The sequence below is a fragment of the Procambarus clarkii genome, chromosome 40 (assembly GCF_040958095.1).
Source record: "Procambarus clarkii isolate CNS0578487 chromosome 40, FALCON_Pclarkii_2.0, whole genome shotgun sequence".
Taxonomy (NCBI): Eukaryota; Metazoa; Arthropoda; class Malacostraca; order Decapoda; family Cambaridae; genus Procambarus; species Procambarus clarkii.
In genome coordinates this window covers 8375767-8395428 of record NC_091189.1, presented here as the reverse complement: position 1 = coordinate 8395428, position 19662 = coordinate 8375767, and the positions used below count along the sequence as shown (strand labels likewise).

General features: G+C 38.7%; 1 protein-coding gene across 3 annotated transcripts in view; it reads left to right on the top strand.

Moving 5' to 3' along the window:
• LOC123757880 (tolloid-like protein 1) overlaps nt 1-14515 on the top strand; it is a 230328-nt gene extending 215813 nt beyond the window's left edge. Inside the window, exons 16-19 of one of the 3 annotated variants that reach the window (XM_069338662.1) lie at nt 482-679; nt 4586-4699; nt 5234-5418; nt 13179-14515. In XM_069338662.1, the coding sequence (XP_069194763.1) occupies nt 482-679; nt 4586-4699; nt 5234-5418; nt 13179-13265 (584 nt within the window). In that variant the 3' untranslated portion in view covers nt 13266-14515. Of the gene's footprint in view, nt 1-481; nt 680-4585; nt 4700-5233; nt 5440-13178 lie in introns of all 3 variants that reach the window. The other 2 variants (XM_069338661.1, XM_069338663.1) reach the window with 2 other exon arrangements.
• The last annotated feature ends 5147 nt before the right edge of the window (nt 14516-19662 follow it).

The window sequence follows — 19662 nt, the reverse complement described above, 5'->3', positions numbered from 1 at the left end:
ATATATAATATATAATATATATAATATATATTATACAGTATATAAATAAATAAATAAATAAAGGGGGGTTACTACCTCTGGTGCAATTATAGGGACCCATAGCCTCAAAGAAGGGAACACAGATCATTCAGAGAAAAACTTGCCATTTAACTCTGAATACGTATGAGTGTTCGCTTCTACCCCCCCTCCCTTTTTTTTTATGGTGTACACTTTATATATATAATATTTAGTTAGTTAAATGTGTGGAACATGTTAGGCTAAAAAATATGGTGCTCATATCTAGTGACACATAAGGTATACAGTATTATATTCGTACTTTAATCAATGCTCTTGCTGTTATTACTCTACAGTATATACACAAATTATATACTGTACTGTATATCAATGTATATTTCTGTGGAAAGCCTCTTTGGCTCCTGGAGCTATACCGGGCTGATGTGTATATGCCATCCTGCATTTACCTTTTGATCTTACTTTACAGAGAGAGGATGTCCAGCAGCTGTCGTTCGTGTTTGGCCAGATTTGGATAAAGTACCAATTGAGTTGTGTGGTGAAGGATTGAGCGACGATGCCTCCATAATAATCTCAAAATCCTCTTTAATGAGAGTGGCCTTCTTAACTGCTGATAAAGCTGTAGGAGCCAAGGGATTTGAGGGCATTTGGACAGAAATTCAGGATAGTAAGTTGCAGCTCATGACACATTTGATTGGCTAAATACAAGATTCGTAATAAGTTTGATATCCTTTTACAGTAATTAATTTAAAAGTAATCAAATAATGCATGCATTATAAACTACCTTAACACCCAGACCTTAACACATTACCATCTGCATAACCATAGGGGATGGACAAATTTGCAATGCAAATACAGTAACATGAAATTTAGTTAAACAAAAAACAATTATGCTGTTGGAGCATTTTCCTTTGGCATTTCACATCAGTATTTTGTTTTTAATTTTTTTAATGGATATGAAGCATACAGTATACAGTAGTACAAATGGCTGGTGTATGAATGTGATGGAGAGTGGCAAGAAAGAAAGATGACGTGCTTGTAGAAACCTCAAATACTTTATTCAGATTAAAAACATCTATACATAAGGTATTTGTGTTGAGAGAATTTTGATTTCAGTAGCACATGACCTCAATAAAAGTAGCTCTTAAAGTGCTTCTTAAAGGATTGGATGTCAAGTTGCTAAAGACGTAGGGTGGTAGACTGTTCCACATAAAAGCTGAGAATGGAAAATTTTCACAATTTCACTTTTTCTGTTAAAAACTTATATAAATTTGGTACTACAGTATATATAAAAGCTGTGCAACCAAATAATAATGTGGGTGTATCAACTGGCGATATAAAAAAAAGAGGAGGTACGCAACTTGCTAGTTCCATAGAAGAGGCGGCATACTGTATTAACACTACTGTAGTGGCAACATATTAAGATAACTATTTAATTTAAAATTTAATTGATACTATACAACACTGCTGCTAAAGAGGCTATCCACACTTGTCCCATTTCCTGAAAAGGTGTTCCCTATTCAGATTTCTACCCAGGCATTCATCCCTAGATTAGTGCCCATTGGCAGGGTCGTTGGTCTTCTGTTACTGGTAGGAAACTGCGTGCTCTTAACAGTAGACTGTCCCTCTAGACTCCTATCACCATAACTGGCTGTGGGAAACAGCTTGGGCGAAGTTACATATTGCTCATATATGTTTTAACTAGCAGGCACATAATGGAGTGCCACCCTGCTTCTTATTGTTCAAACTGCATTGCCCCTCTTACAATCGTACGTATCCTTGTTGAATGTCCTGACCTGTCAGTCTTGCTTCCCGCCTGTCTCTTGCAGTGACTTGTTCCTCGGTAAAATCCTTGGTGAATCTGATACCTTTGATACTGCCTGCCTTATGCGCTTCTGTTTTCGTATTGACATCCTTGGTGATAGGTAGTACTGTTTTGTTATCCTGCAACTTTGATGGTGCTTCCCAACATGGTGCCTTGTTTCGATGATTACTTTTTTTTATACTATTCAAGAAAGTGAGGACAAGTTTGTGTGCCCTAGAAAGTAATGTAGGTTGAATTATGGCCAATTTCTGAAGGAAAATGCATGAATTTCAAATAAATAATTGACCAAGTTTGAGAAAAGTGTCTGATGGTTTTGACTGGAAGCATTAAAGAGGAAATTACTAATGAATGAGAAAGCTGCCTGTGACAGAAAGGTTTACACAGCAAATATTTAACTGAGTGTTCAAATTAAAGTTTTGTAAAAGGGGGACAGAAAGGAATACTGTATACAGTAATACTAAAGGATTTGCACATACAAATGCAATACTGTATAGGCTCTGTGGTGTAGTGGTAAGACACTCGCCTGGCGTTCTGCGAACGCTTTGTTATTGGTTAGTATCCTGGCCGAGGAAGATTTACTGGGCGCAATTCCTTAACTGTAGCCTTTGTTTAACACAACAGTAAAATAGGTACTTGGTAGTAAAAACGATTCTTCATGGGGGGTCGTATTCCAGGGACCGGCCTGAAAAGCTATGCGTACTAGTGGCTGTACAAGAATGTAACATCTCTTGTATATATCTTAAAAAAAAAAAAATAAGGAATAGACACTGTTCCAAATACTGTACTCTTGATATGTACTAAATTAGAGAATAGATTTAGAATTATGCCAAGGAATTTTGCAATGAAAAGGCATTATGTTTTAAAATTGAGTATGTAAATTTAATATGCAGGTAGGAAGCATGTCACCATGATTAATGTTAACACTTTGTAAGGAAAAAGAGGTAATTTCTTGTTGAGGGAAAATTAAAGATGCATTAAAAATACAGAAAGCAGATAGATGCATGTGTTTTAACGAATGCTGATGGTAGAATTGTATGATTTCACATTACACTACGTGAATAGTGGAATTAGGTGTTGTGAAGGAGAGAAGATGGCATTTTGTTGTTGTATTCACCTAGTTGTGCTTGTGGGGCTTGAGCTCTGCTCTTTCTGCCCGCCTCTCAACTGTTACTAACTACTTTTTTTTTTCTTCCCCCCCCCCCCACACCACACACACACCTCAGGAAGCAGCCCGTGACAGCTGACTAACTCCCAGGTACCTATTTACTGCTAGGTAACAGGGGCATCAGGGTGAAAGAAACTCTGCCCATTGTTTCTCGCCGGCACTGGGAATCGAACCCGGGACCACAGGATCACGCGTCCAGCGTGCTGTTCAGTCAGCCACCGACCCCCTGTGTTGTATAGCCCCTGCACTGTGCATATGTTAAATTTGGCATTCCTGGTGTGTGCCCCCAAAAAAATTGTCCTGAAAAATTATTCTTTTTCTCAGCTTATTCTCCAGAGGTGGAGAATAAGCTGACCCATATGACACTCGATCCTTTCTAGCCCTAGAACTCGGTGGAAACTTCATCTACAAGTAATATATTTATAAAATAGATTAATTTATTATATAGAATTAAGTTTCAGTAGCTGTAGAAAATTAAGGTGATGGAGAGAGATGTTTCTTGACAGTACTGTATGAGCAAGTGGGATGCATGTTGGAGAAATCAGTGACCATATAGTGTACAATGAGGTGTAATATGACTGAATGGGTAAACTCTTAAAAATATGTTTGAGTATCTTATGAGTATTCTCTCGCTGTTTAATAAAGCACTGTAGCTTGATGACAAATAAGTTGCTTTGTTCAATCATCTATTTCCTGTATTCAAAACAGGTTGTTCAACACAGAATATTCTCCTAGTGCCCCTGTGACTGCATAAATCTACACCATCTGCTGGAGATACACAACAGCAGTGTCCAATGTGTAGTTCTGTTGAGCTTTGTATTACAGTTCAGCTGTTACAGAGCAACCCTTTTCAATTTTTTATGGTATTATTTGGAATTCAAGTAGAAAATATTACTACATACATTTTTCTCAAAGACTCTATGGACAATAATAGTTATGGGATTAATTTATAATTTTTCAGTACTGATTAAGTATCATATCTAAATTTTATAGCAAATTATGGCACCGATATGCAGTACTGTATATTAAAATTTAAATTTCAAAATCATTTTGTTGCTCAAGTAATATTTTAAGTGTGAATTGCTTTCACAGATAAGTTCATACAACTGAACCCATCCCCTAAGTGAAATGAAAAGCATCTTAAATTATTTTTCTTCCCCTTCCTCAAATTAAGCTATCTATGATAAATTTATAATAAATGTTAATCACTTTTGAGTACATTCAATATAAAAAGGATGCTCATTTTCTATTAATCAAAATATTTTGATGCATGATGTACAGGTGCTTGTTCTAACTTATAAAGCAGTTATAATATGTAAATGTAAAATTCGTAGAATTGTAATCTCTTAACTCAATTACTGCATGGTTTCTTTTATAAAATATTTTTAGTAAAAGAGTATTTAATTACTATCATGGTTAAACTTTTTTTTTAAAGTATGCCTCATTCATCATCTTTTGATAGAAGTTTCATCACGTTTTTACTCGCTGAACTATCGGAAGATTTTGAATGGATCATCAAAATGGAGATAATGTTTAGAATAGTACAGTGAAGTACATCTCCTCCACTGATTTCCTCCCTTCAGGCCCAAAATGTGAACAGTTCCTGTGCTCGAAAAACAACTTCTGCATATCGAAGAATCTTCTGTGCAATGGAGTACCAAATTGTGGTGTGGGTGATCTCTCAGATGAAGACAATTGTAAGTAGAGGAACGTGTCAAGTTGGCGGAGCATTATAAATTAAAACTTTTACTTATTGGGTACTTTAATATATGCTCTTAACACCTCAAACTTTTTTCTGGATTGGCATAAAGTGATGTAAATTGCACTATGTACTAAGTATCTTGCTTTATATACACTTCTTTAGGTATTTACACTTGTTACGGGTCATACATTGATGTTCAGTTGGAATACTTTTATCTTTTAAAAACTGTGACTTTCTAATTAAAATTTGATGAAACTGTAAAGGGTATTTGATGAGAAAATATCATTATTTATTCCTAACTATACAAGACATTTCTATGATATATATCATCATATTACATGCATCATTACTGACAGAACAGTTCATATATTTATAGGAATGTTTGACTGGGAAGTAATCCACTGAGTATATTCATCATGTATATAGGTGAACTGTAAGGTGGGGGGGGGGGTGAATCTACCTCTGAATATTCAGAATGTGTAACTAATTCTCACTGAATGTCACCCTTAATTTCTTTGTCTCTTCTTAGGTGTAAAAGATCCAGTAGTAAATGTATTAATGTTGGTTGGTGTGGGCCTGGGCATCTCATCAGTCCTCCTCATTGTGGTATGCATCTGGTGCCACCGGAAACACGTGAAACGGCGGGAGGACGGCGCTCTTCCTCATCATGTGCACGTGTGTGAACGTGGGGCACGATTTGCCTCAGTGGACAGTGTAGGCCACAGCGGTATTAACGTACATCATGTTTGCCCTCTTGAATTTAGCTGTCTTCCTTTTCTTAGTAAGAAAAATGTGTAGAAGACCGGGTGGTTGATATCATGCTAAATGTTTTAGTTCATTCCAGTAAAAAGTGATACTTCCCCCATGAGTGTGACGTGCTGTCTAAAATGACCATGTGTATGTCTTGCTCTTGGTTATAACTATCCTCCTCTTAAGTCATCGTTTTCAAGTTTTACCTTGACTTTACACATTGGAACGATAATTAGCACAAGTTGAGAATACTGTATATTGTAATAATGCTGTATACTTCCTGCTTGAACTTGGCCAAGATTAAAATTACATGCATTCTATCGAATACTTTTCACTCTTGCACGTGCAAAGTATGAATTCTTTATTTTATGTAAAAATGTATATAATGTGTACACTAAGTAAATAAGTACAGTGTGCACTTGCCTAGTTGTGATTGCAGGGTTGACCTTTGGCTCTTGGTTCCACCTCACAGCTGGTATACAGATTCTTTAGTCTATTGGGCTCTATCAAATCTACATTTGAAACTGTGTATGGAGTCTCATTCCACCACATCACTGCCTAATGCATTCCATTTGTTAACTACCCTGACACTGAAAAAATTATTTCTAACATCTCTGAAGCTCATTTGGGAACTAAGTTTCCACCCGTGTTCCCTTGTTCATGTTCCACCCATGCTAAATAGTTTGTACACCCTGTCAATTCCTGAGAATTTTGTTGGTAGTGATCATGTCTTCCTTTACTCTTGTCTTCCAGCGACATGAGGTTTAGTTCGTGTAGCCTTTCCTCATAGCACTTACATCTCAGTTCTGGGACTAGTCTGGTGGTATACCTTTGAATTTTCTCTAACGTTGTCCTGTGTCTAACCAGGTATAGACTCCAGACTGGAGCCGCACACTCCAGGATTAGTTTGACACAAGTGGTATATAAGATTCTGAATAATTCCTGACACATGTTTCTTAAGGCATTTTTTATGTTGGCCATTCTAGCATATGCTGCTGCTGATATCTTTTTAATGTCTGGGGACAGGTTTGGTGTGATATCAACCCACAGATCTTTCTCTCAATTTGACTCGCAGGATTTCACCTCCCAGATGGTACCTCATGTTCAGCCTCCTGCTCCCTTTTCCTAATTTCATTGCTTTACACTTTCCTGAGTTAAATTTTAGTAGCCATTTTCTTGACCATTCCTCTAGTTTGTCCAGATCATCTTGTAGTCTCTGTCTGTCTTCATCTGTCTTGATTCTTCTCATAATATTTGCATCATCAGTTAACAGTCTCCGTGGTGTAGTGGTAAGACACTCGCCTGGCGTTCCGCGAGCGCTATGTCATGGGTTCGTATCCTGGCCGGGGAGGATTTACTGGGCGCAATTCCTTAACTGTAGCCTCTGTTTAACGCAACAGTAAAATGTGTACTTGGATGAAAAAACGATTCTTCGCGGCAGGGATCGTATTCCAGGGACCTGCCCGAAACGCTACGCGTACTAGTGGCTGTACAAGAATGTAACAACTCTTGTATATATCTCAAAAAAAAAAAATCAGCAAACATTGAGAGGAATGAGTCTCTCTGCTGTTGAGTGCTGGGAAGACGTTGTGTTCTGTCTTCCCAGCACTCTTTGTCGTATAAATTTTAAATTACTGACGGTTTTGGATTCTACCACCTTCTCGCCTAACTTGTTCCAAACTCTACCACTCTGTTTACGAAAGTGAATTTTTTTATATTTCGTCGACAGCTTTGTTTAGTTAGTTTAAATCTGTGACCTCTTTTTCTTGAAGTTCTAGGTCTCAGGAATTCTTTCCTATCAATTTTATCGATTCCTGTTACAATTTTGTATGTAGTGATCATATCGCCTCTTTTTCTTCTATCTTCTAGTTTTGGCATATTTAACGCCTCTAATCTCTCCTGTAGCTCTTGTCCTTCAGTTCTGGGAGCCACTTAGTTGCATGTCTTTGCACCTTTTCCAGTTAGTTGATGTGCTTCTGTGGGCACCATACAACCGCTGCATATTCTAGCTTTGGTCTATCAAAAGCCGTGAACAATTTCTTTAGTATTTTGCCATCCATATATTTAAAAGCAAATCTGAAGTTAGAAGGTGTAATGTAGGCTCCTCGCACAATGTTCTTTATGTGGTCCTCAGGTGATAGTTTTCTATCTAGACCCACCACTAGATCTTTCTTTATTAGGATTCTTTGAAGATTTTTCATATAATTTATAGGTTGTGTGGGGTCTATGTTCTCCTATTCCACATTCCATAACATGGCATTTATCCATATTAAATTCCATTTGCCAAGTGGTGCTCCATATACTTATTTTGTCCAAGTCTTCTTGAAGGGCATGACAGTCATCTAAGTTTCTTATCTTCCCTATTATCTTAGCATCATCAGCAAACATGTTCTTATTCATGTTTAATTCTTATTCCATCTGGTAGATCGTTTATGTAGACAATGAACATTACCAGTGCAAAAAAGAAGTAAGCCCGAGTCTCTTCCTGAACCCTTCCAAATGTGAAATAGTCTTCTCTAACCCAGACATCATAGCTGCGTGTGTGTGAGTATTCACGTACTTGTGCTTGCGGGGGTTGAGCTACAGCTCTTTGGCCCCGTCTCTCAACTGATGTACAGACTCCTAAGCCTACTGGGCTCTATCATATCTACATTTGAAACTGTGTATGGAGTCAGCCTCCACCACATCTCTTTGCCTAATGCATTCCATCTGTTAACTACTGACACTGAAAAAAGTTCTTTCTAACATCCCTGTGGCTCATTTGGGTACTCAGCTTCCACCTGTCTCCCCTTGTTTGTATACCACCCATGTTAAACAGTTTATCCTTATCTACCCTGTCAATTCCTCTGAAAATTTTGTAGGTAGTGATCATGTCTCCTCTTACTCTTGTGTCTTCCAATGTCATGACATGCATTTCACGCAGCCTATCTCATAACTCATGCCTCTTACTAGCCTAGTCGCAAACCTCTGAACTTTTTACAGCTTCGTCTTGGGCTTGACAAGATACAGGCTCCATGCTGGGGCCGCATACTCCAGGATTGGTCTTATATATGTAGTATACAAGATTCTGAATGATTCCTTACACAGGTTCCTGAAGGCAGTTCTGATGTTAGCCAGCCTCGCATACACTGCAGATGTTATTCTTTTTACATGGAGACAGGTTTGGTGTGATATCAACTCCTAGATCTTTTTCTCTGTCCATTTCATTAAGTACTGTACTTCATCTCCCATTCGGTATTCTGTTTCCACCGCCTAGTTTCATTACCTTACATATACTCGGGTTGAACATTAGTAGCCATTTGTTGGACCATTCATTCAGTTTGTCTAGGTCACCTTGTTGCCTCATACTATCTTCCTGTTTTAATTATCCTCATAATTTTTGCATCATCAGCAAACAATGAGAGGAACGATTCTATACCTTCTGAGAGATCATTTACATATATCAGAAACAGTATAGTTCCAAGGACTGAATCCTGCGGGACTCCACTGGTAACTTCACGCCAATCTGAGGTCTCACCCCTCACTGTAACTCTCTGCTTCCTATTGCTTAGGTACTCCCTTATCCACTGGAGCACCTTACCAGTTACTCCTGCCTGTTTCTCCAGCTTATGCATCAGCCTTTAATGGGGTACTGTGTCAAACGCTTTCCGACCGTCCAAAAAAATGCAGTCCGCCAGTCCTTCTCTTCCCCCCCCCTTCCCCAGGAAACAGCCCATGATGGCTAACTAACTCCTAGGTACCTATTTACTGCTAGGTAACAGGGGAATAGGGTGAAAGAAACTCTGCCCATCATTTCTCGCCTGCGCCCGAGATCGAACCCGGGACCACAGGATCACGTGTCCAGCGTGCTGTTCGCCCGGCTGGCCGGCTCGTGTATGTGTGGGTGTGTGTAATTACCTAAGTGTAGTTACAGGATGAGAGCTACACTCATGGTGTCCCGTTTTCCCAGCACTCTTTGTCATATAACGCTTTGAAACTACTGATGGCCTTGGCCTCCACCACCTTCTCACCTAACTTGTTCCAACCATCTACCACTCTGTTTGCGAAAGTGAATTTTCTTATATTTCTTCGGCATCTGTGTTTAGCTAGTTTAAATCTATGACCTCTTGTTCTTAAAGTTCCAGGTCTCAGGAAATCTTCCCTATCGATTTTATCAATTCCTGTTACTATTTTGTGTGTAGTGATCATATCACCTCTTTTTCTTCTGTCTTCTAGTTTTGGCATATTTAATGCTTCTAACCTCTCCTCGTAGCTCTTGCCCTTCAGTTCTGGGAGCCACTTAGTAGTGTGTCTTTGCACCTTTTCCAGTTTGTTGATGTGCTTCTTAACACTTTCGCGCTCTCGGCGCTCAAAAAAAACAATACCCCAGATGCTTTCGGCACTTCGCGCGCCTACGCGGTAAGACCGAAAAAGTGTACACTCTTTTGACTGTCCTGACAATAATTGAAGGCGCACGTATTTAAATTTGGTATCACTGTGTTCGCAATGAAATTGTCTATAAGAGCATACCTATAAAATGCCGCCCAAGCATAAGGAGTATCAACACCAAATAAAAAACTATGCAGATCACTTGACGAGAGCGCCAAACAGCAACAAAATGTTTCCACTTTCTTAATGGTTGCGAAGCCTACAGATGTCCTACATCGCTAATTTTGGTATCATTGGAATCGCAATAAAATTCTCTACACGGACATATGCATATGAATGTTTAATATAGGTAATTGCCCACCCGCAAGAGTGTGTGAAGTGGAGAGTAGTTAGCCGCGAGCGCACTGGCGAAAACACAGGGGGGAAATCATGCTTGGAAAGTTTATACGTTTCCTGACCCTACTTTTCTATGTACGTATTTCTTTTTTATACCAATGTGTTCGCAATAAAATTTTCTATAAGATGAACTGTATAACATTGGTACAAAGCATGTGTAAGAGAAGCGCCAAATACAGAACCACGTCGCTCAGTATGCGTTCGCGGCAGAAATGAACGCATTGTTTTCGTTCGTTTGATGTTTGTCATGTTTATACTTGTTGAAACATTTTATAATTTGTATGACAGTGATCGCAGTAAAATTCCCTACACAGACATATACATAACACATACAAATATTTCCCACGTGTTGGATATATCAACGGCTAAAGGGAACCCACTGCCACACGCTCGCCACACCCCCAAACATACTTTGTGTATTTTTTTTTTACTCATAGAAGTTTATGTGATATAATATTCATTCTGGTACCAAACAATTCGCAAATAAATTCTCTACAAAACAAAAGTATCCCCATCCATTTCGGTTAAAAAATGGAATTTATAGAAATATTTTTTCGATTGACGAGAAAAGTAGGCAGTTATGCGGAATCGTAAGAAAACCCAGTGACGAGTTATCTCTAATATAAAGCGCGAAAGTGTTAAGATATGGGCATGTGTGTGTGTGTGTGTGTGTGTGTGTGTGTGTGTGTGTGTGTGTATGTACTTACCTAATTGTGCTTGCGGGGGTTGAGCTCTGGCTCTTTGATCCTATCTCTCGACTGTCAATTAACTAATATACAGGTTCCTGAGCCTACTGGGCTCTATCTGTGTGTGTAAAAAATTAGCCGTGTAGTTACAGGATGGTTTACACTCAGGGTGTCCCATCTTCCCAGCACTTTGTAATGTAACGCTTTGAAACTACTAATGGTTTTGGCCTTCACCACCACCTCACTTGTTTCAACCCGTGTACCACTCTGCGAAAGTGAATTTTCTTATTTCTTCGACAGCTTTGATTACTACTACTACTACTACTACACACACTACTTCCACAATCATTTCAGGGACATTGGAATATTCCCACACCCACTCCATAAAAACATTGTGGAAAACATTGGTGGGAGCGAGGGTAAAGTTGTGCCACAACAAACTAATACCAGCCCATTTACCTAATGGCAAGTTTTTCACCTCATCTTCCATGAAGTCCAGATTATTTTTTGAGGGAAATTCAAATTTAGAGGCAAAATCCAGTGAGATTTGACTGGGTTTCCTCGAAATCCACTAGATCAGGATCTAGATTTTTGGGGTGCCACCATAGTGTAGCTGAAATTGCTTACTTGAATATCACGTTGTCTGAATATCAAGTGCCCACTGCCCATTTTATTATGTTTGTAGTTTTTCAGTGTCTTCTACTGAGGCAAATTTCATGCTGATTTAGTTGATTATGCAGTGTGGGAGTGGTACAGGCAGAAGTCTGAAGAAATTAAAGGGTTCAACAAAAATAATGATGTGCGCGCACGCGGGAGTAGTGTGTGTGGGGAAGTAGTAGCCATGTGTGTGGAGGGAGGAGGAACAGTTGGAATAATAGTGGGGAAGTAGCAGCAGTCTGGGGAAAGTGTGCAATGACCCAAGTGAAGTTACAGGATGAGAGCTAAGCTCATGGTATTCTGTCTTCCCAGTAGTCTTTGTCATATTTTGCATTGAAATTATTGTATTGATGGTTTTAGCCTCCACCACCATTACCTCAATTTGTTCCAACTGTCTATCACTGCAAAAATAGATTGGGGGGGGGGGGTCAGTTTGAGTCCGACATTTTGTTCTCGAAGATGCAAATTTCAAGAATTCTTCTGTCAATTTCGTTGAGTCCCGTTACTATTTTGGATGTGGTGATCACATTACTTCTTTCTTCTATCTTCTAGCTTTGGTGTACTTAACACCTTTAACCTCTCGACACCAACAACCTTTTGTGTGTGTTGCCGACCATTATACTAACAACCTCCTACAATACAACCAATTAAGGGCACTTGTTTCTCAGGCGATTTTATTTATGTGAATGCAGCTATTCCAATGAAAATTGCTGCTAGGAAATGTTATGATCATTCAAGGCAGGGGTATATTATAGTTTCCATTTTCTATCCTGGGTACTGTATAATGTACAGTACTGTATTGGTAAAAGTGGCAGGAGGACTTTTGTATTGACCAGCATGTGGTTTATTGCGTTAAGAGTGGAAAATACCCAAACTTTGGAAGGTCTGTGGAATGCATACTATTATTTCCACAAAACCTTCAGCTTCATTTGCATGAATATCATTTGCATGAGGTTTTCCATGAAGGTATCCCTCAGGTAAATCCAGGCTTTACTGTACTTTGTATTAATTTAGGTAAGTTCCTACCACATTTAGCAGCATCAAGACTAATTTCAGCAATATTTTCATCCTAGTTTGTTTTATCATTCAGGAAAACACATTGTACACAATTCACTAACATTACAGTATATGGGTGGGTTGACAGTACTGTACTGAGAAAGAGGCAAAGAGAGTGTGAGGGGTGGCATGGTTATATTTGTTTTAACATTTCACACAAATTTTGAATCGAGATGTACTGTAACAGTAGACCAGAGATTAATCCCTTTGTCAGATTAATGCAATCAAACCATTTATCTTATAGATTTTAAGTAATTTTGCTTTGACTGTCACTGTCTCAATCCTAATTATATCTCAGTAAATATAAAGAATATTCTGTAAATACTCAAGTAAATATAAATAGTAAATATAAAGAATGGCATTTTATTTTTTCATATTTCTCGTACAAAAAAATTAAGTATAACACTGTGTTTTCCCATTTATTTGATTCTTAGCACATCAAGAACACATCATGTTTTCATCAATTACACAGAAAAAGTAGTCAAATCCTTTCTTGATACTCACTAACATTAACTATATTTTTTTTCACAACTCTGATTTTTAAAATCATCTTGTTTTCAGGGTGATCGCAGCTTGTCACCAGTACTGGGAGCTCGGCAGGCTCACCACCTCAGCCGCACCTCATTGCGAACGGAAACAGTCGTCTGAGACTACGCCCAGCACCACCCCCCTTGCGGGCTATCAGCCTCAGGGAGTGGTGCTGAGGAATCTCGAACACCTACACCTACTGTTTCATCACACCATGAGCTCTTAATGTACTGAGCTGGGTGGATCCAAAGGATGTTTTAATGGATTGCTGATGAAACCTAGGTCCACATATACAGTACAGTATTAAAAACTGCAGATGTACAGTATCCAGAGGGTCAAACCTCAATCTTGTACTGAAAAAGTGATATGATAATGTTTTTATTTTTTGTTTAAGAAATGTAGCAGTGCATCAGTTACAAGAAAAAAACTAATTTATAGATCTAATATTGTTATTAATCCAATAAGTTCTGTTTTGTAGTGTTGCAACAATGGATGTTTAGAGAAAACACTGACTCTATTTTTCACATTAACTGCTACGATAGAACTATCAGCCTATTTAAAAGGCTTTTTACAGGTGCTAAAATGAGTGGTGCGACTATCAGCTGTGGTTTATGATGCAATGGCAATCAGTAATTTTATTATGCTAAGAACTAAGTATGATTTTAATCATACGTGTAAAACTATAAGCTCTCGTGCCATACCGTGACAGTACACTGTACAGTTTTCTAATATGTATTCTGGAAACTGAAATAAAATCTTCTGAACAGAAAGTATACACTTGAACTCCACAATTGGAAACTGCAGCAGATTCCAAGAGGAAATAGGAGACTGCTCCTTTACGCTTGCAATTTGTTATTGGAAAATATTTTTTGTATTACTAAACTTCAGTGACAAATCATTTGTTTGCTTTTGAACTCATAACAAAACCCTTTGAATCCAATCTTCATGGTGACAAATGAGCATTAAGTGATGCTTAACTGTTACCTGAAAGCGCATTACCTGGTACAGTATTTATGGTGCTCATTTGGTTATGAGATCGCCATTGACTTTATAGACGTGTGCTCAATATCAGATAGGATAAGAGACAGTCTAGTTGTTGTGATGTTAAGAGAATATTTGTTCTGATCCCCCTTTTCTTGTTCATAACTGGTGTTCAGAGACCTGTTGCCATTTTCTGCACATCTGTTTCATCTGTGCTTTTTGCAGTAGTGAGGCATGGCAGTCTCTTCTTTGCTTGTAGATTCATTATAAATATTCCATTTCAAAGATATGGCTTTGTGCCTCACTACTTGTTTAGAACTAGTCACAGTTTTGTTAAGGTTACTTTACATTGTTTGTAATTGGTTATGTTATTTTAACTGGTTAAATTCCATAGTATTTAAATCTCCTTCTTGCAACAGTTTAACCAGCTGGTAATTCTTTATAGACTAGATTCTCCATCTAAAAGAATTACTACTGCTTTGCAACTTATCATTCCCCGAACCCACATAAAAATTCCAAACTCTGATGTTTGGACACTGGCAGAGTCAGGTAGCCAGCTCTTGGCTGAAGCTGCTGGTATAATTACTATGGTCTTCCTCCTGACATGGAATCACGTGAGCAAGGACACCTTATTGATTCATGGCCCATGTCTTCACAAATTTAAAGCGGGTTTATTGGTGTACATGGCACAAATGTGGATTGGCTGCTTTGTGATGTCAATCAGAACAATGTGTAGAATACTGTAATAATATGGAAGTGTTTTTTCCATATTATCTACAGCTACAAATAAATATAATTGTCAGGATGTTCCAGCACAAACTAGAAAAGAGGTGTCTGCTCTGCATTTTGTGAAAATTATTTAATGATTTTCCATGAATATTTTTCATCTACAATACTTCAATGCCATGCAAATGTTGTTGTGCGTGTGTGTGTGGGTGGGTGTGTGTGCTTGTGCGTGCGTGTGAAATCAAAAGTGAGCATTTTCATATCAGAATGGAGACATTTTCAGACTTAACACAATGGAGAGAGAGCCAAGGGTAGTAAGGAAGATAACCAAAACAATATTGCTAACTACCTATTAAACATAAACATGGGTGAAAATGCAAACGAGGGAAAATTAGAAGTACTGTACTGTAATAAAACAAGGAACGATGTAAATTTAACACAAAACAGACACACGTCTCGATATAAAAATAAATCATTCTGAAGCAATTTGAAAAACAAGCACTGGGCTCCCATATACTGTACTACCATAAGCAAAGGCCAAAACTGACTATTTACACGAGAACTGACTCACAAAATTGATGATACTCACACTAGGGTCCCAAACCAATATCATACAACCGCCACAAAACATGCTATCACAACACGATCATCATCAGGCTACAACATTACAGCACACGCATACCACACCCACCATAATACATAACATAACTGAGGAGCAGCTAGATGACAAAAGAGAAGGCCTTATAATGATCATAGGAAAGATTATTGTAAAAAACGATAAGGTTAAATCATAATGTTGATACTTAACTTAAATTTTAAATCAACACACCGGGAAGCGTACGAAGCAAGAACAGAGACCAGACCGCCCAATTTGAACTCTCATCCTGGAGTTTATGTATCAACATGTAAAACAGCCCACAAGAATGAGAGGTGATGCTCCATCATTGCTGGATCCAGTATTTACCAGGAAAGAGAGATTTTACATTTAATTCCTTCCATCACTGGGTAACAGCGCCCAATAACCTTTTGGAAATCAAATATACAATGAATTATAATTTGGAAGAGATTGGAGAAAAGGAAATAGTGGAAAAACCTGATTTAAAGAGTAAACTATGGGAAACTTGGCAAGTTATATAAAAAAAAATTGATTGAAAAGAATCATTTGTTAGGAGAGGAACCAGAGTCGAAAATAGGGAAGATTCATGGAGAAAAAAAGGATGTGTGTGAAACACTAAATGAATACTTCCAAAGTGTGTTTGTGCAAAATGTTTTCAGAGAACCAGACAACACAAATCACAGAGTACATAGAGGTGTCTTCAGCCAAAGTGGAAAAAATGCTAAAAGGGCTTAGTAGGAACAAAGCAGTTGGCCTAGATGGAGTTTCACCTTGGGTACTGAGAGAGTGCACACCTGACCTCAGCATTCCATTTCAATTGATTTTACAGGCACCTCAGTATACATTTTTTTTTTTTTTTTAGCAGGGATATTCCTGCGTGGGCCATAAGCCTCTAGCTGGCCCACTAATGTATACAGTTGATAGCTATATGGAAAAAGAGCTAACACAGTTCCAGTCTAAAAAAAAGTGGCAGCAGGGAAGACCCCCCTTAATTGTAGACCTATATCATTGACAAGTGTAGTAGTCAGAATATTGGAAAAAATAATTAAAACCAAATGGGTAGAACACCTGGAGAAAAATTATATAACAACAGACAGACAGTATGGTTTTTGATCTGGAAGATCCTGTAAACAAATTTACTTAATTTCAATGAGAGCCACATAGATTTTACAGGAAAGAGATGGTTGGGTTGATTGCATTTATCTGAAACTAAAAAATGCCTTCAACAGAGTCCCACATAAGAAGTTGTTGTGGAAACTGTAATATACTGGAGGAGTGATAGGGAGGGTTCCAAGTAAGTAGAAGCAATGGAATTTGGAAAAGCTATGGGTGGCATACCACAGGGTTCAGTTCTTGCACCAGTAATGCTTGTTTTCCACATAAATGGAAAAGAAAAGAAAAATCCATAGGAGCATAGGAGCATATTACATATTAAAAGTTGAATTTTTGTAAGCATTATTTTAGGCAAGAAAATCCATAGGAGCAGTGATGAGGTTTCGAGCCTGTGCTGTGGGTGTTCCCACGCGCACACTTCTGGCGACTATGCCACGACACGGTATAAGGATTGCAAATCCTTGTGTGTTCAGAAGAACTCCAGGATGCAATCCTTATACCGTGTTGTGGTCTGGTCGCTAGAGGTGTGTGCGTGGGAGCGCCCACCGCATGGGTTCGAACCCTCATCACTGCTCCTACTGAATTCCTAACCTCTGAACTAATCCCAAATTTAATAAGGTGACTGTTGTTAGGTGTAGCGTGCATTGAGACGTTCCTATGGTTAAAGTAACTTATTAATTTACTAACTCTGTTAGTAACTTAACAGTACTGTAGACAACCCACAACAAAAAGTACAGTATAACTATAGGAGAAAAACACAAGTAATTATGTCTAAATAAAATGTATCCATGAAAAACTTTACACAGTTTCTTAGTCTGTTCCTTAAGGAATCATATTACATATTAAAAGTTGAATTTTTGTAAGCATTATTTTAGGCAAGAAAAAGGCTAATGGGTGATTAAAACCAAAACTGCACTAATTGAACTTATGCTTTTTGTATTAAAATACTGGGAGCCGGTCGGGCGAGTGGACAGCACACTGGACTTGTGATCCTGTGGTCCCGGGTTCGATCCCGGGCGCCGGCGAGAAACAATGGGCAAAGTTTCTTTCACCCTATGCCCCTGTTACCTAGCAGTAAAATAGGTACCTGGGTGTTGGTCAGCTGTCACGGGCTGCTTCCTGGGGGTGGAGGCCTGGTCGAGGACCGAGCCGTGGGGACACTAAAGCCCCAAAATCATCTCAAGATAAATGACCTACCAGAAGGGATACAGAATTATATGGATATATTGCTGATGATGCCAAGATACTAGGGAAGATAAGAAACTTAGAAGATTGTCATGCCCTTCAAGAAGATCTGGACAAAATAAGTGGAGCACCACTTCGCAAATGGAATTTAATGTGAATAAATGCCATGTTGTGGAATAGGAGAAAACAGACCACACACAACCTACAAATTATGTGAAAAAGCTTTAAAAAAATTCTGATTAAGAAAGTGAACTAGGGGTGGTTCTAGATAGAAGACTGTCAAATGAACAAATCCACAAGGGCCGTGATGATCTTTCGAACTTACATCTGAGATGATCCTAGACTGTATTGAAGTAAGGGCGAAGAGGTAGAACAGCTTGTTGACCCGGGTGCATGGAGGAATTGTGTAAAATGTTGGTTTGTGTCTCAGAGAGGCTGCAGGATCCGTGTGAGGGCAGTAGCACTCCCGGTTGCAATTCTTTAACCATGTCATTGTGCAGTCGATTAAGGTGCGTCTGGGATCATCCCGGACTCAAGTTCGAACCCCTCATCATGGCCCTTGTGGATTTGTTCATTTGATTTATCATGCTATTGTGATTTCTGCGTATAGAAAACTTTCACCTTAGGACCACATAAAGAACATTGTGTGAGGAGCCTATGCTATGCTTTCCAATTTCAGATTTGCTTTTAAATACATGGATGGTGAAATAATAATGAAATTGTTTATGACCTTTGTAAGACTAATGTTGGAACGTGCAGTAGTTGAATGGTGCCTACATATTCAAAAGCATATCAACAAAATGGAAAAGGTGCAAAGACATGCAACTAAATGGCTCCTGGAACTAAAAGACAAGAGCTATGAGGAGAGGTTAGAGGAATTAAATATGCCAAAATTAGAAAATTGAAGAAAAAGAGGCAATATCATCATTGATTTACAAAATAGTAACTGGAATTAACAAAATTGATAGGGAAAAATTGCAATGACCTGGAACTTCAAGAACAAGAGGTCATGGATTTAAGCGACTAAACAAAACTGCCAAAGAAATATAAGGAAATTCACAATTGCAAACAGAGTGGTAGACAGTTGGAACAAGCGAGAAGATGGTGGAGCGCAAAACCATCAGTAGTTTCAAAGAATTTGAATTATATGACAAAGATTGCAGGGAAGATGGGACACAAGCATAGCTCTCAACCTGTAACTCATCCTCATCCTGATAGGTAATTACAACCCCCCTTTCTCATCAACTACAGCATCCCTCCAACACAACCAAACTACATACACCACTCAATCATAAAACCACACCAACAAACTACACCCACATATTCCGCCATGAACCTTACACCTTCACACTGCATACATCACTAACCCAGATATACCATTACATCACTGCACCATGTGCACCATCAAACTACATCACACCACATAACAACACCCCCACACTACATCACACCACATAACAACACCCCCACACTACATCACACCACATAACAACACCCCCACACTACATCACACCACATAACAACACCCCCACACTACATCACACCACATAACAACACCCCCACACTACATCACACCACATAACAACACCCCCACACTACATCACACCACATAACAACACCCCCACACTACATCACACCACATAACAACACCCCCACACTACATCAACACAATACCACACTACAACCAAACACAATACACCATACATTATAAAACCATGCAACATACACTAAATTACCACACTAATACCCCAACCACATACATCATCACACCACTCGATCTCAGCACACACGCTACGACATCAAGCAATCAACCCAGACACTACATAACGCAACTACACAGCTACAACACACTACATTCTCAATTCACTGCACACCATCATGTTGCCATCCAATACC